The sequence below is a fragment of the Canis lupus genome, chromosome 32 (genome assembly GCF_048164855.1).
Source record: "Canis lupus baileyi chromosome 32, mCanLup2.hap1, whole genome shotgun sequence".
Classification (NCBI taxonomy): domain Eukaryota; kingdom Metazoa; phylum Chordata; class Mammalia; order Carnivora; family Canidae; genus Canis; species Canis lupus.
In genome coordinates, this window is record NC_132869.1 from 13,116,571 (window position 1) to 13,130,379 (window position 13,809).

Below are 13,809 nucleotides of genomic sequence, written 5' to 3' on the forward strand. Positions count from 1 at the left end.
TTCAGAAGCTAGATATTCTGGATAACTTGCTGCATCACCTTATACTTTTATGTTATAGTGAAAGCTTCTTTACTTAAACCTTATGAACCAACCTCTCCTAGCTTCAAACTTTTCTTTGGAAACTTCCTCATGTCTCTCAGCCTTCATAAAGAGAGTAAGGATCTTGCTCTGGATTAGGCTTTGGCTTAAGGGAATGTTATGGCTGGTTTGATCTTCTGTTCAGACCATTAAAACTTCCTCCATATCAGCCGTAAGGCTCTTCTGCTTTCTAATCATTCACGTGTTCAGTGGAGTAGGACTTCTAATTTCCTTCAAGAACTTTCAATCCAATCATGAAATGGGCAAAAGACATGAACAGAAATCTCACAGAGGAAGACATAGACATGGCCAACAAGCACATGAGAAAATGCTCCGCATCCCTTGCCATCAGGGAAATACAAATCAAAACCACAATGAGATACCACCTCACACCAGTGAGAATGGGGAAAATTAGCAAGACAAGAAACAACAAATCTTGGAGAGGATGTGGAGAAAGGGGAACCCTCTTACACTGTTGGTGGGAATGTGAACCTCGGTGTCCATTGAAAGATGAATGGATATAGAAGATGTGGTCTATGTATACAATGGAATATTACTCAGCCATTAGAAACGACAAATACCCACGATTTGCTTCGACGTGGACAGAACTGGAGGGCATTATGTTGAGTGAAGTAAGTCAGTCGGAGAAGGACAAACATTTTATGGTCTCATTCGTTTGGGGAATATAAAAAAATAGTGAAAGGGAATAAAGGGGAAAGGAGAAAAAATGGGAAATATCAGAAAGGGAGACAGAACATGAGAGACTCCTAACTCTGGGAAACGAACAAGGGGTGGTGGAAAGGGAGGTGGGCGGGGGGTGGGGGTGACTGGGTGATGGGCACTGAGGGGGGCACTTGATGGGATGGGCACTGGGTGTTATGCTATATGTTGGCAAATTGAACTCCAATAAAAAATATTTAAAAAAAAAAGAACTTTCCCTTTGCATTCACAACCTAATTGTTCAGCACAAGAGGCCTACCTTGGCTTTTGGCATGCCTTCCTCACTAAGCTTTAATCATTTCCAGCTTTCGCTTTAAGGTGAGAGATATGCAACTCTTTCTTTCACTTGAACACTTAGAAGCCACTATAGGATTATTAACTGGCCTAATTTCAGGATTGTTGTGTTTCAGGGGAAAGGGAGGTTCAAGGAGAGGGAGGGATGGGGAATGGCTGATCAGTGGAGCAGTCAGAACATGCACAACACTTATGGATTAAGTTTACCATCTTACGTGAGTAGAGTTCATGGCACCTCAAAACAATTGCAATAGTAATACCAAAGATCAGTGATTATAGATCACTATGCATATATAACAATGAAAAAGTTTGAAATATTTCAAAAATTATCAAACTGTGACAGAAACATGAAATAAGTAAAAGGTATTCAAAAAATTATGGGACTCAATGCAGTGTTGCCACAAACCTTCAATTTGTTAAAAAAAAAAAAAACGCAGTATCTGCAAAGTGCAATAAAGCAAATGCAATGAAATGACGTATGCCTATTTTAATCTATGTGTGGCTTCATTTATATGTTCAGTGGTAGGGATTATTTTGCATTAAGCTCTAAGTTCTCCCTGAGAGCAACAGAATCTTCTGAAATATAGTTGGTTGGGGATAAGAGTGCAATTTGTGGTAAACCTAGTCAATCCTTATAAGGCCTTATTAATGGATACCCTAAGGAAATGATTCACTGACCACAGATAAAATGGAGCCAATAATCTTCACTGATTATTGTTCCATAGCACTTTAACATATGATACTACAGCCCTTAGGCCCTCAGCAGATACATTACCTAGCTGGACATTTCCTTCTGGTCAACAAATTAGCTATAGGATTTACATAATTTGAACTATCAGCAGCTCTATATATCAAATGAATCACAGCAGGAACAGGAAAATCTGTTCAATAATAAACCTAAAACTCTAATTAAGTATGTCCATCCAGAAGGGAAGGAAACTTACACACATACACACACACACACACACAGGCCTCATCAGTCAATTTCACTGCAATTTCTCAGGATGTATTACAATAATATCATTCTAGGGGTCTCCCATACTCATATACAATACCCTCAAAGCTGTAACAAGTGAAGACAAAGACTAAATGAGAGAAGAATTAACCCACAAAACCCACAAAGATGATTACCTGGTAGTCTGGTTTTGTAAAATAATCCAAAGAGGAGATGTGATCCAAAAAGATGCTAAATTCTGGAGGAAGATGTTTCAACATAAGCCTGTGGTCATACCTCTCCTTAATAGAGCCTACTTGCTCCTGGGAAGTAAAGAGAACAGGAACCAAAGTCAATTTCTCTTGGCAGCTACACATTAACAGTCTCTCAGTAACAGTCTCAAGGGTAGTAGGGAATGAGATAGTGGGTAATTATGCATCAAGCAAGAACTGAGCTCTTACTAATAGCTTAATGTACACTGCTCTATGGGGGTGGGGTGGGAGGATTGTAATACATAACCAAAAGGGTAACACAGAGTTCTGCATTAGTGAATTGACAGTTTGCCAAAATAAAGAGTTGATCTTAAATCTAGTCTACTTTTTAAAATCAACACATATATTCAGTTTTCAAATTAAACAATATAATGTAATAATTAAAATTTAAAAGCTTATGTGACTTTTAAAAAAGAAAAAGGAGGTCTAGGGGGGAAAAAAGGTCTTGAGAGAAAGCCAGAAATCATATCAGAAGTGATGATTTAGGGGATCCCTGGGTGGCGCAGCGGTTTAGCGCCTGCCTTTGGCCCAGGGCACGATCCTGGAGACCCGGGATCGAATCCCACATCAGGCTCCCGGTGCATGGAGCTTGCTTCTCCCTCTGCCTGTGTCTCTGCCTCTCTCTCTCTGTGTGACTATCATACATACATACATAAATAAATTAATTAATTAAAAAAAAAGAAGTGATGATTTAATAGATACTTAAATGAGTATTCTCCATGTACACAGAAAAAAATTGTAACATTAATTTGAGCTTGAATTATCAGCTTAATTTTAGTTCTTATATGTGAGTATATTCTTATCTGTTATGTCTACCTAGGAGAAAATTTTATTCCTTCCCTTACCAAAACTGATATTTCCAAAATTACCTTGTCCTTAATTTTTCTCCAAGGCAGCTGACCAACCACAAACTCCACCAACATGTAGAATAAGGACCAAAGGTCATCATGTCTTCCCATTTCCTTCATAAGTAAAACAGAATTCATTCACATTACATTATTATTCCTTCTGTGTATATGAAACTGTCTAAAGCCTAACCATTGTATTTCTTAAAAATTTGAATATATTTCCCCTAAAATCTTCTGGTACATATATCTACATAGCTATGTAACAATCTATATAACAGAATGGATATAATGAAATATTTTTTGCTACAAAAAACACCCAAAACCCCAGAAATACTGGAAATATAATTAACAGCCTGTTAATTCATAAATGAGTTCATTAACAAGGGAAGGTGATTGCCAAGGGCTGAGGGAAAGGGGAAGGGTAACTTAGCATTTAGTGGATATGGAGTTTCAGTGTTGCAAAATGAAAAACTTCTAGAACTTTGTTGCACACTAATGTGAATATACTTAACACTGCTGAATTGTGCACTTAAAAATGGTTAACATAGGGAACACCTGGGTGGCTCAGCAGTTGAGCATCTGTCTTTGGCTCAGGGCGTGATCCCAGAGTCCTGGGATTGAGTCCCTCATCAGGCTTCCCGCATGGAGCCTGCTTCTCCCTCTGCCTGTATCTCTGCCTCTCTCTCTGTCTTTCATGAATAAATAAAATCTTTTAAAAAACGGTTAACATAGATGGTAGCTACATCCGTGAGCAAGCATAGTATAAGATACAAAGTTGCTGCATCACTGTGTTGTATGCCTTAAACTAATATAACATTGTGTGTCAACTATACTTTAAAAAAAAGTTTACATGGTAAATTTAATGTGATATGTTTTTTATCACAATAAAAAAAAAAAGAATTAAAGCAAATCCTAAAAGCCAAAATTAAAAGAAAGCTGGAAACAAGGGAAGCAAGCTGATGCTGAAGCTTTGGTTTTAGATGCATCTGGTACAGGCTGTGTCAACCAAGGTTCTTACAATCAAGAAGGGGATAGGTGTAAAAGTATGAAGTCTACAAAAGACAGGAGTTGTACCTGAAACACTTCCCCTTAGGTCCTTACCAAATAGCTAGGACCCTCAAAGGACTATCTTTAGTGCAATATTGGTGTGTACATTATACTGCAATAATTTTTTTTCTGTAAAATTTAACCACTATCAAAGGAATAAAGTAAGTAGTTTAAAAAATTGCCCTGAAAATTTGTTACTACAGGCCTGCCCCTCACTCAGATTTGGGGTTTAAATTTATACCACTGGGAAATCAAGTCCAGAAATTGTTTTCTGGGTGATCCTGTCCTGCAGTAATGACAGAAGCAAATGAAAATCCTCAAGATAAAAGCACCCTTAAATCAAGCCTCACAAAAGTCCTATAGATAAAGGCCCACAAAATATAAGCTCATTCAAAAGTATAAAATACATTAGGAAGCAAGCTATCATAAGCTAATGACAAGAGAAATTATACAGCAGAATTAGATATCCAAGAATTTCAGATATGGAATTATACGATAAAGAGCACAAAATAAAAATGTTTAAAATGCTTAACCAAAACATGGACTCAAAATTATGAGAAAGGAACAATATCCTATCTAAAAAAATAAAAAGGCCTATTTGATTTCAAAAAGGACCAAAAAGAACATCTAGAAATTAAAAATTCAATGGCTAGGTTAGAAAGCTGATCAAAAACAGCAGAAAAGGGACACCTGGGTGGCTCAGTGGTTGAGTGTCTGCCTTTGGATCAGGTTGTGATCCTGGAGTCCTGGGATGGAATCCCATAATCAGGCTCTTTGCAGGGAGCCTGCTTCTTCCTGTGCCTATGTCTCTGCCTCTCTCTCGGTGTGTCTTGTGAATAAATGAATAAAATCTTTAAAAAAAAAACAGAAAAAAAATTAATGAACTGGAAGATAAATCTGAAGAAAACATCTAGAATGCAACACAGAGACATAAAAGAGTTAGAAAATCTGAGAGTGAACTTAAGAGACATGGAAGACAGAATAAGATCTAACATACCTCAATTTGAGATATGAAAAAAGAGGTATTGAAAGAAGGGGAAAGAGGCAATATTTAAAGAAGAAATGTCTGAGAATCTTCCAGAATGAATGAAAGACATGAATGTTCAGATTTAGGAAGCATAACAAATCCCAAACTGAATAATTATAAAGAAATCCACATCTAGGCATATTCCAACTTATCTGTTGAATAGCAAAGACAAAAGATATCTAAAATAGTCAAAGAAAAAGGACAAAGTAAATACAAAATAACAACTAAATGAACAAAGATCCTCTCAAAAGCAACCACAGAACCAGAAGACAGAATTTCTTCAAATTACTGAAATAAAACATTTATTAACAAAGGACTGAGATGTAGGACAATAATGTAGTGAACAGAGTTCAAGTATTTTGAAAAGTCCTCTACTGGTCTGGGAATTATTCATGTTAAGAATTTAAGATTAAGATACAAAAAACAAAAAAAAACAGAAATGGAGGGCATTAAGTTTAGAAATTATCAAATCAGGGTCACAGAATAGGGAAGAAAAAAGTATGCTAGAATTATCTGAGCAGTTTTTAAAAATTAGACAAGTACTTCTGAAAGTTCCACTAGTTGCATTCCTACATTATCACATAAGCTAACAACCACTGTGAAGCTGTGTAAAGCATTCTACTCTTCAAGTGTGCTAGAAGCAGAAAAGCATGGTAGAAACTGCTGACAGACATTATCAAATTCCTCTACCAAGATCAGATGAATAGCAAATAATATGAAGGTTAACAGAGTTAATTGCAAGAGCACTCCATGGGCTGGAAAAGCTTTTATAAGAGATCTCTACAGATTAAAAAAAAAAAGTAAAAATATATAATCTTTCTACTAGATATTGTGGAAATGCTTAAAAAGCTGTATCATCTCTGGAAATGTTTATGCTTATCTCAGAAAGTGTCCTATCTCAAAGATTCCAATGTTGACCAGATTTTTAAATAGAATTAATTAGAAAGACTGGTAATTCTAAAGGCTTTTAAGAATGTTTCTGGAAAATAAGAGTACTTTCTTTTCAAGACAGAAGAATTGACCAGATGCCATAATTTTTTAAAGTTATTTACTTTTTGGTAATCTCTGCACCCAACATGGGGTTCAAACTCACAACTCCAAGATCAAGCTGCATGTTCTTCTGACTAGGCCAGCCAGACAGGCACCCTGACTGGATGCCATAAGTTAATATAACATTGAATCAAACCAAATTAGCTGAAATGCTTGGCAGAGTCCTACATCATACACTGATAAATATACTTTTCCTGTTTTCAATTTATAATCATATTATTAGGAACCAAATTAACTTATATGTTATAGCATAACATACTCTTCCTACTATAGTTAGTTAGCATTAGTCAAATTTTCATTAAGGCAATTTCGGCTTCACAGAACAAAAACAAGGTAACACAAGATCAAGAAAAGACTTCTCTTTATTTTATCAAGGAGTCACATGTTAAATTTCTCAGCTCCAACCAGACAAGTTTAAGAACTGAAAGTTCATAAAATACCCACCTTGCCTACTCATAGTTAAGGTTCAGAGTGAGAAAAAAAAATAGAGAACAAAAGTAGCAAAAAAGAGAGAGACTTTAAAAATTTAACCCAAAACGTATAATTTCCGAAGATGAAAACTTAGAAGTTGTTTGTACTTGAGATCTTCATGAAAAGAAAAGACTGAATGGAGAGGGGTTATCACAAATTAGATGCATACTACAGATAAAATGATGATCCCTATATTTCCTTAGGTATTGATAGTATGATGTTCCCAAATAACTTCTCAAGATTAGAATACAGATGGTTCTATTTCTTCAAAATTCTATTATAAATTTAATACTTTTACCTAATTAAGGATACAAGGTTTCCTACACACACACACACACACACACACACACACACACACAGAGCTATTATCTATTTGGCAAATACAACATTATTTTTATGTGACTTGCACATCTATTATCTACTATATACACTATGGTACATTAGTATTACTAATACCTTACTTTCTGCGCCCAAGCACCTTCAATACTTGTGTACTCTAATGTAAAAAAGTCAATCTGAATCAAGTAATGAGCATATTTAGATATGACTCTACTTCAGATACCTACCCTGTTTCGATGAGCATTGATTGATGCATAACGAACTGTCCCTCGAAAGCCTGCCACAGCTCGAGGCTACAACAAAACCAAGCAAAGAGTAATAAAATAAGCTTCAAATAGCAAAAGACTCAGCACATTTGAGCCCATGAAGTAGATGGGAAAAACATGCATTACTGTCACAATAAAATACTACTTAAATTTCCAATTTTTTATTGTGAAATTACAGAAAATTAGATATCTCTAAATCATGTTTAAAAACTACTAACATTTTAATTATCAGTGAGCCCCATTTTGTTCTACTACATTTTAAAATAAAGTAGCATTTATGACAAATTCTATACATTAGAAAACACTAAATGCTTTCATATATCCAGAATCATGCCAAGCACTGTAGTATATACATTAATATGCAGGCTCTGGTTACATTTAAGTATAATAAGACCATAAGGAATCTCTAAGTAAAGATGCCAGCCTCTTCATGTCCTGGCTATTTCATTCAAACTCAATTTGAAGATGATGGCAATTTATATCCCTCCATATACATATATATGTAGTTCAAATATTCATAAATCAAGTTACTGGTATGGTATGGGGAATAAACCCAAACATGAAGGATACATGATCCCAGCTCTGGAGAGCTCAACTTAGAATAAAGTCCAAACTCTTCTTATTTGGCCTATAAGATTTCCATGATTTGACAATGGCCTCATTCCAATGGATGTACTTATACTTTTTACTACAATCAACTATGTTTCTAGCTTATTCTGCTATTCTCTCCAGCTGGAAAACCACTTCTGTACATACCTCCCATGGCTAGCTCTTCTATCCCACACTTAGCCCTTTGCTCAAATGACCCCTCCTCAGAAGTGCTCCTTAATTATCCTAATCTAAAATACTACCCATCTCCCTTCAATGCCACTCCATTCTTTTTTTACTTTGCTTTATTTTTTTCTCACAATATCTTTAATTGCCTAAAATCAATTTTATTTACATTTCTACTTATTTGTTCACTGCCTATCTTCTTCCATTGAACTATATACTCTGTAATGGCAAGGTCTTGGTCTTGCTCATTTCACAGACCTAGAAACAGGCTCTGACAGTTATCTAAATTTATCTGAAGACACAGAATTAGTAGGTGATAGAACCAAATCAACCAAGGTCTTTTGATTAAAATCATACACTGTTTCTACTCTACTGCTTCACAAGCTTCAAGTCAGTACCCTAAGAACTCACAGATGGCACCACAGCTCAATATGAAAACTTGAAAAACATGAAAATGATCACAGCCAATAATTTCCATTAACAGACTTTTTCTCCCAGTAACTTCTAATTATCTTCAATTAAGATGTATTACCTTTATAGTCAGAAAAAGACTATAATAAATGTTATTTTAAAAATCCTTAGCTATCAGAATCATTCTTGTCATATGCTATAAGATATATGTATTTTCCTTTGTTTGATCATTTTTGTAATCTACGTGTTATTTGTTCAAGTTAATTTTCTATTTCTTCTTTCATGAAATTCTGTATTCCCTTTCTTAAAATTTTCATTTCATTTCATTTTTAATTAAGTAAGCTCTGCACCCAACATGGGGCTTGAACTCACGACCCCAAGATCAAGAGTTACATGTTCTATTGACTGAGCCAGCCAGTTGCCCTTCTCTTCCCTATTTAATTACTCCTTTTTGTTTTTGTCTTAAGAGTTAACTGTTTAAAAAATATTCTTTGTATTAAATTACAACTCTCAGGAATCAAAAGTTTCTGTGATATATTTAAATCCCTTTTCTTAGCTGCCATTCATTGATAATCATAATCAGTAGACATCAATATTTTCCTAATATAGCACAAGTAACAAGAATATCTAATATTCTCAATTCGATGGAACTTTGAGATCACAGATTTCTTTTCTAGACAAAGAATGTATAGGATTATATATGAAAACCTACTCTCAACCCTTTTCACTAACATTTCTTTTTTTTTTTTTTTTTTTTTAATTTTTATTTATTTATGATAGTCACAGAGAGAGAAAGAGAGGCAGAGACACAGGCAGAGAGAGAAGCAGGCTCCATGCACCGGGAGCCTGATGTGGGAATCAATCCCGGGTCTCCAGGATCGCGCCCTGGGCCAAAGGCAGGCGCCAAACCGCTGCGCCACCCAGGGATCCCTCAACCCTTTTCACTAACATTTCATTGGTTGTACTTTTATTCATTACCTGACAAGAGCCTTCACTGACAAAAATGTTTTTGTAGTATGTACTTTTGCCTAATTATTTTCATTCAGTAACTGTAAGGATACAAATCTCTAGAGATACTACCACACTCTGCAGCCCAGTCCACAGTTAATCAGACACATAGACATCTCCCTGATAGACTCTAGCCAAGATAAACACAGAGGATTCTTTCCAGTTAAGAGTGCACCTGACTTTGCTACTTCAAGGGAAAGGTTAAGCTAGAGATAAAGAGAGATCAGCTATTTAGAAAGATCTTGATAGGACTCATCAAAGAAATAATGCCAGGTCAAGAAAATTCAACCACCTATTAAGCAGAAAGACAACTCAATCCATCTGGGGAAAACAACCATATATACAACTAATTCTAATTTAAAGCTGATTATAGAGAGAGGAGGGGCAAGATGGCAGAAGAGGAGGGTCCCCAAGTCACCTGTCCCCACGAAATTACCTAGATAACCTTCAAATCATGCTGAAAATCTAGAAATTCGGCCTGAGATTTAAAGAGAGAACAGCTGGAATGCTACAGTAAGAGTTCGCGCTTCTATCAAGGTAGGAAGACTGGGAAAAAGAAATAAAGACACAAAAGGCCTCCAAGGGGGAGGGGCCCCGCGAGGAGCCGGGCTGAGGCCGGGGCGAGTGTCCCCAGGACAGGAGAGCCCCATCGCGGAGAAGCAGGAGCTGCACCAACCTTCCGGGGCGGAAAGGGGCCCGCAGGGAGGTGGAGCAGGACCCAGGAGGGCGGGGATGCCCTCGGGCTCCCGGGGACACTAACAGACACCTGCCCCCCGGGAGATGCGCCGAGCTCCCTAAGGGCTGCAGCGCGCACGGGGGGGACCCGGAGCAGCTCGGGGGGGCTCGGGGGCGGCTCCGCGGAGGGGGCTGCGGGGCGGGAGCAGCTCGGGGGGGCTCCGGGGCGGCTCCGCGGAGGGGGCTGCCGGGCGGGAGCGCGAATCCAACAGCGCAGGCCCCGGAGCACAGGGCGCTGGGACACACCCAGGATCCGGCCTCCCCCGGGACAGGCAGAGGCCGGGAGGGCCCAGGACAGCAAGGACGCTCCTGCCCCGAGCTGAGCAGATCAGCGGCCCCGCCCCGGAGCCTCCAGGCCCTGCAGACCGAGAGCTCCTAGTTACTGCGGGAGCTGACTCCAGGGCTCCAGAGCTGGCCCCGCCACTGCGGTTGTTCCTCCAGGGGCCTCACGGGGTAAACAACCCCCACTGAGCCCTGCACCAGGCAGGGGCACAGCAGCTCCCCCAAGTGCTAACACCTGAAAATCAGCACAACAGGCCCCTCCCCCAGAAGACCAGCTAGACGGACAAGGTCCAGGGGAAGTCAAGGGACTTAAAGTATACAAAATCAGAAGATACTCCCCCGTGTTTTTCTTTTTCTTTTTTTTTCTTTTTGATTTCTGTTTGCTTCCCCCACACTTTTTTTCCATTCTTTCGTTTTCTTTCTTTTTCTTCTCTTTCTTTTGTCTTTTTTTTTCTTTTTCTCTTTTCTTTCCTTCTTTCTCTCCTCTCTTTTTCTCCTTTTCCCAATACAACTTGTTTTTGACCACTCTGCACTGAGCAAAATGACTAGAAGGAAAACCTCACCTCAAAAGAAAGAATCAGAAACAGTCCTCTCTCCCACAGAGTTACAAAATCTGGATTACAATTCAATGTCAGAAAGCCAATTCAGAAGCACTATTATACAGCTACTGGTGGCTCTAGAAAAAAGCATAAAGGACTCAAGAGACTTCATGACTGCAGAATTTAGAGCTAATCAGGCAGAAATTAAAAATCAATTGAATGAGATGCAATCCAAACTAGAAGTCCTAACGACGAGGGTTAACGAGGTGGAAGAACGAGTGAGTGACATAGAAGACAAGTTGATGGCAAAGAGGGAAACTGAGGAAAAAAGAGACAAACAATTAAAAGACCATGAGGATAGATTAAGGGAAATAAATGACAGCCTGAGGAAGAAAAACCTACGTTTCATTGGGGTTCCCGAGGGTGCCGAAAGGGCCAGAGGGCCAGAATATGTATTTGAACAAATCATAGCTGAAAACTTTCCTAATCTGGGAAGGGAAACAGGCATTCAGATGCAGGAGACAGAGAGACACCCCCCCCCCCAAATCAATAAAAACCGTTCAACACCTTGACATTTAATAGTTCAGCTTGCAAATTCCAAAGATAAAGAGAAGATCCTTAAAGCAGCAAGAGACAAGAAATCCCTGACCTTTATGGGGAGGAGTATTAGGGTAACAGCAGACCTCTGCACAGAGACCTGGCAGGCCAGAAAGGGCTGGCAGGATATATTCAGGGTCCTAAATAAGAAGAACATGCAATCAAGAATACTTTATCCAGCAAGGCTCTCATTCAAAATGGAAGGAGAGATAAAGAGCTTCCAAGACAGGCAGGAACTGAAAGAATATGTGACCTCCAAACAAGCTCTGCAAGAAATTTTAAGGGGGACTCTTAAAATTCCCCTTTAAGAAGAAGTTCAGTGGAACAATCCACAAAAACAAGGACTGAATAGATACCATGATGACACTAAACTCATATCTTTCAATAGTAACTCTGAATGTGAACGGGCTTAATGACCCCATCAAAAGGCGCAGGGCTTCAGACTGGATAAAAAAGCAGGACCCATCTATTTGCTGTCTACAAGAGACTCATTTTAGACAGAAGGACACCTACAGCCTGAAAATAAAAGGTTGGAGAACCATTTACCATTCAAATGGTCCTCAAAAGAAAGCAGGGGTAGCCATCCTTATATCAGATAAACTAAAATTTACCCCGAAGACTATAGTGAGAGATGAAAAGGGACACTATCTCATACTTAAAGGATCTATCCAACAAGAAGACTTAACAATCCTCAATATATATGCCCCGAATGTAGGGAGCTCCCAAATATATAAATCAATTAATAACCAAAGTGAAGAAGTACTTAGATAATAATACACTTATACTTGGTGACTTCAATCTAGCTCTTTCTATACTAGATAGGTCTTCTAAGCACAACATATCCAAAGAAACGAGAGCTTTAAATGATACACTGGACCAGATGGTTTTCACAGATATTGACAGAACTTTACATCCAAATGCAACTGAATACACATTCTTCTCAAGTGCACATGGAACTTTCTCCAGAACAGACCACATACTGGGTCACAAATCGGGTCTGAACTGATACCAAAAGACTGGGATCGTCCCCTGCATATTCTCAGACCATAATGCCTTGAAATGAGAACTAAATCAAAACAAGAAGTTTGGAAGGACCTCAAACACGTGGAGGTTAAGGACCATCCTGTTAAAAGATGAAAGGGTCAACCAGGAAATTAAGGAAGAATTAAAAAGATTCATGGAAACTAATGAGAATGAAGATACAACCATTCAAAATCTTGGGGATGCAGCAAAAGCAGTCCTAAGGGGGAAATACATCGCAATACAAGCATCCATTTAAAAACTGGAAAGAACTCAAATACAAAAGCTAACCTTACACATAAAGGAGCTAGAGAAAAAACAGCAAATAGATCCTACACCCAGCAGAAGAAGAGAGTTAATAAAGATTCGAGCAGAACTCAACAAAATCGAGACCAGAAGAACTGTGGAACAGATCAACAGAACCAGGAGTTGGTTCTTTGAAAGAATTAATAAGATAGATAAACCATTAGCCAGCCTTATTAAAAAGAAGAGAGAGAAGACTCAAATTAATAAAATCATGAATGAGAAAGGAGAGATCACTACCAACACCAAGGAAATACAAACGATTTTAAAAACATATTATGAACAGCTATACGCCAATAAATTAGGCAATCTAGAAGAAATGGACGCATTCCTGCAAAGCCACAAACTACCAAAACTGGAACAGGAAGAAACAGAAAACCTGAAGAGGCCAATAACCAGGGAGGAAATTGAAGCAGTCATCAAAAACCTCCCAAGACACAAAGTCCAGGGCCAGATGGCTTCCCAAGGGAATTCTATCAAAGGTTGAAAGAAGAAACCATACCTATTCTACTAAGGCTGTTTGGAACGATAGAAAGAGATGGAGTACTTCCAAACTCGTTCTATGAGGCCAGCATCACCTTAATTCCAAAACCAGACAAAGACCCCACCAAAAAGGAGAATTACAGACCAATATCCCTGATAAACATGGATGCAAAAATTCTCAACAAGATACTAGCAAATAGGATCCAACAGTACATTAAGAAAATTATTCACCGTGACCAAGTAGGATTTATCCCTGGGACACAAAGCTGATTCAACACCCGTAAAACAATCAATGTGATTCGTCATATCAG

General features: G+C 38.3%; 1 protein-coding gene across 4 annotated transcripts in view; it reads right to left on the reverse strand.

Annotated features, from left to right (window-relative positions):
- TTBK2 (tau tubulin kinase 2) overlaps positions 1–13,809 on the reverse strand; it is a 174,096-nt gene that overhangs the window by 52,690 nt on the left and 107,597 nt on the right. For all 4 annotated transcript variants that reach the window (XM_072808944.1, XM_072808946.1, XM_072808947.1 and 1 more), the window contains 3 exons: positions 7,308–7,373; positions 3,168–3,260; positions 2,224–2,349 (listed from right to left, as the gene is read on the reverse strand). In XM_072808944.1, the coding sequence (XP_072665045.1) occupies positions 2,224–2,349; positions 3,168–3,260; positions 7,308–7,373 (285 nt within the window). The remainder of the gene's footprint in view (positions 1–2,223; positions 2,350–3,167; positions 3,261–7,307; positions 7,374–13,809) is intronic.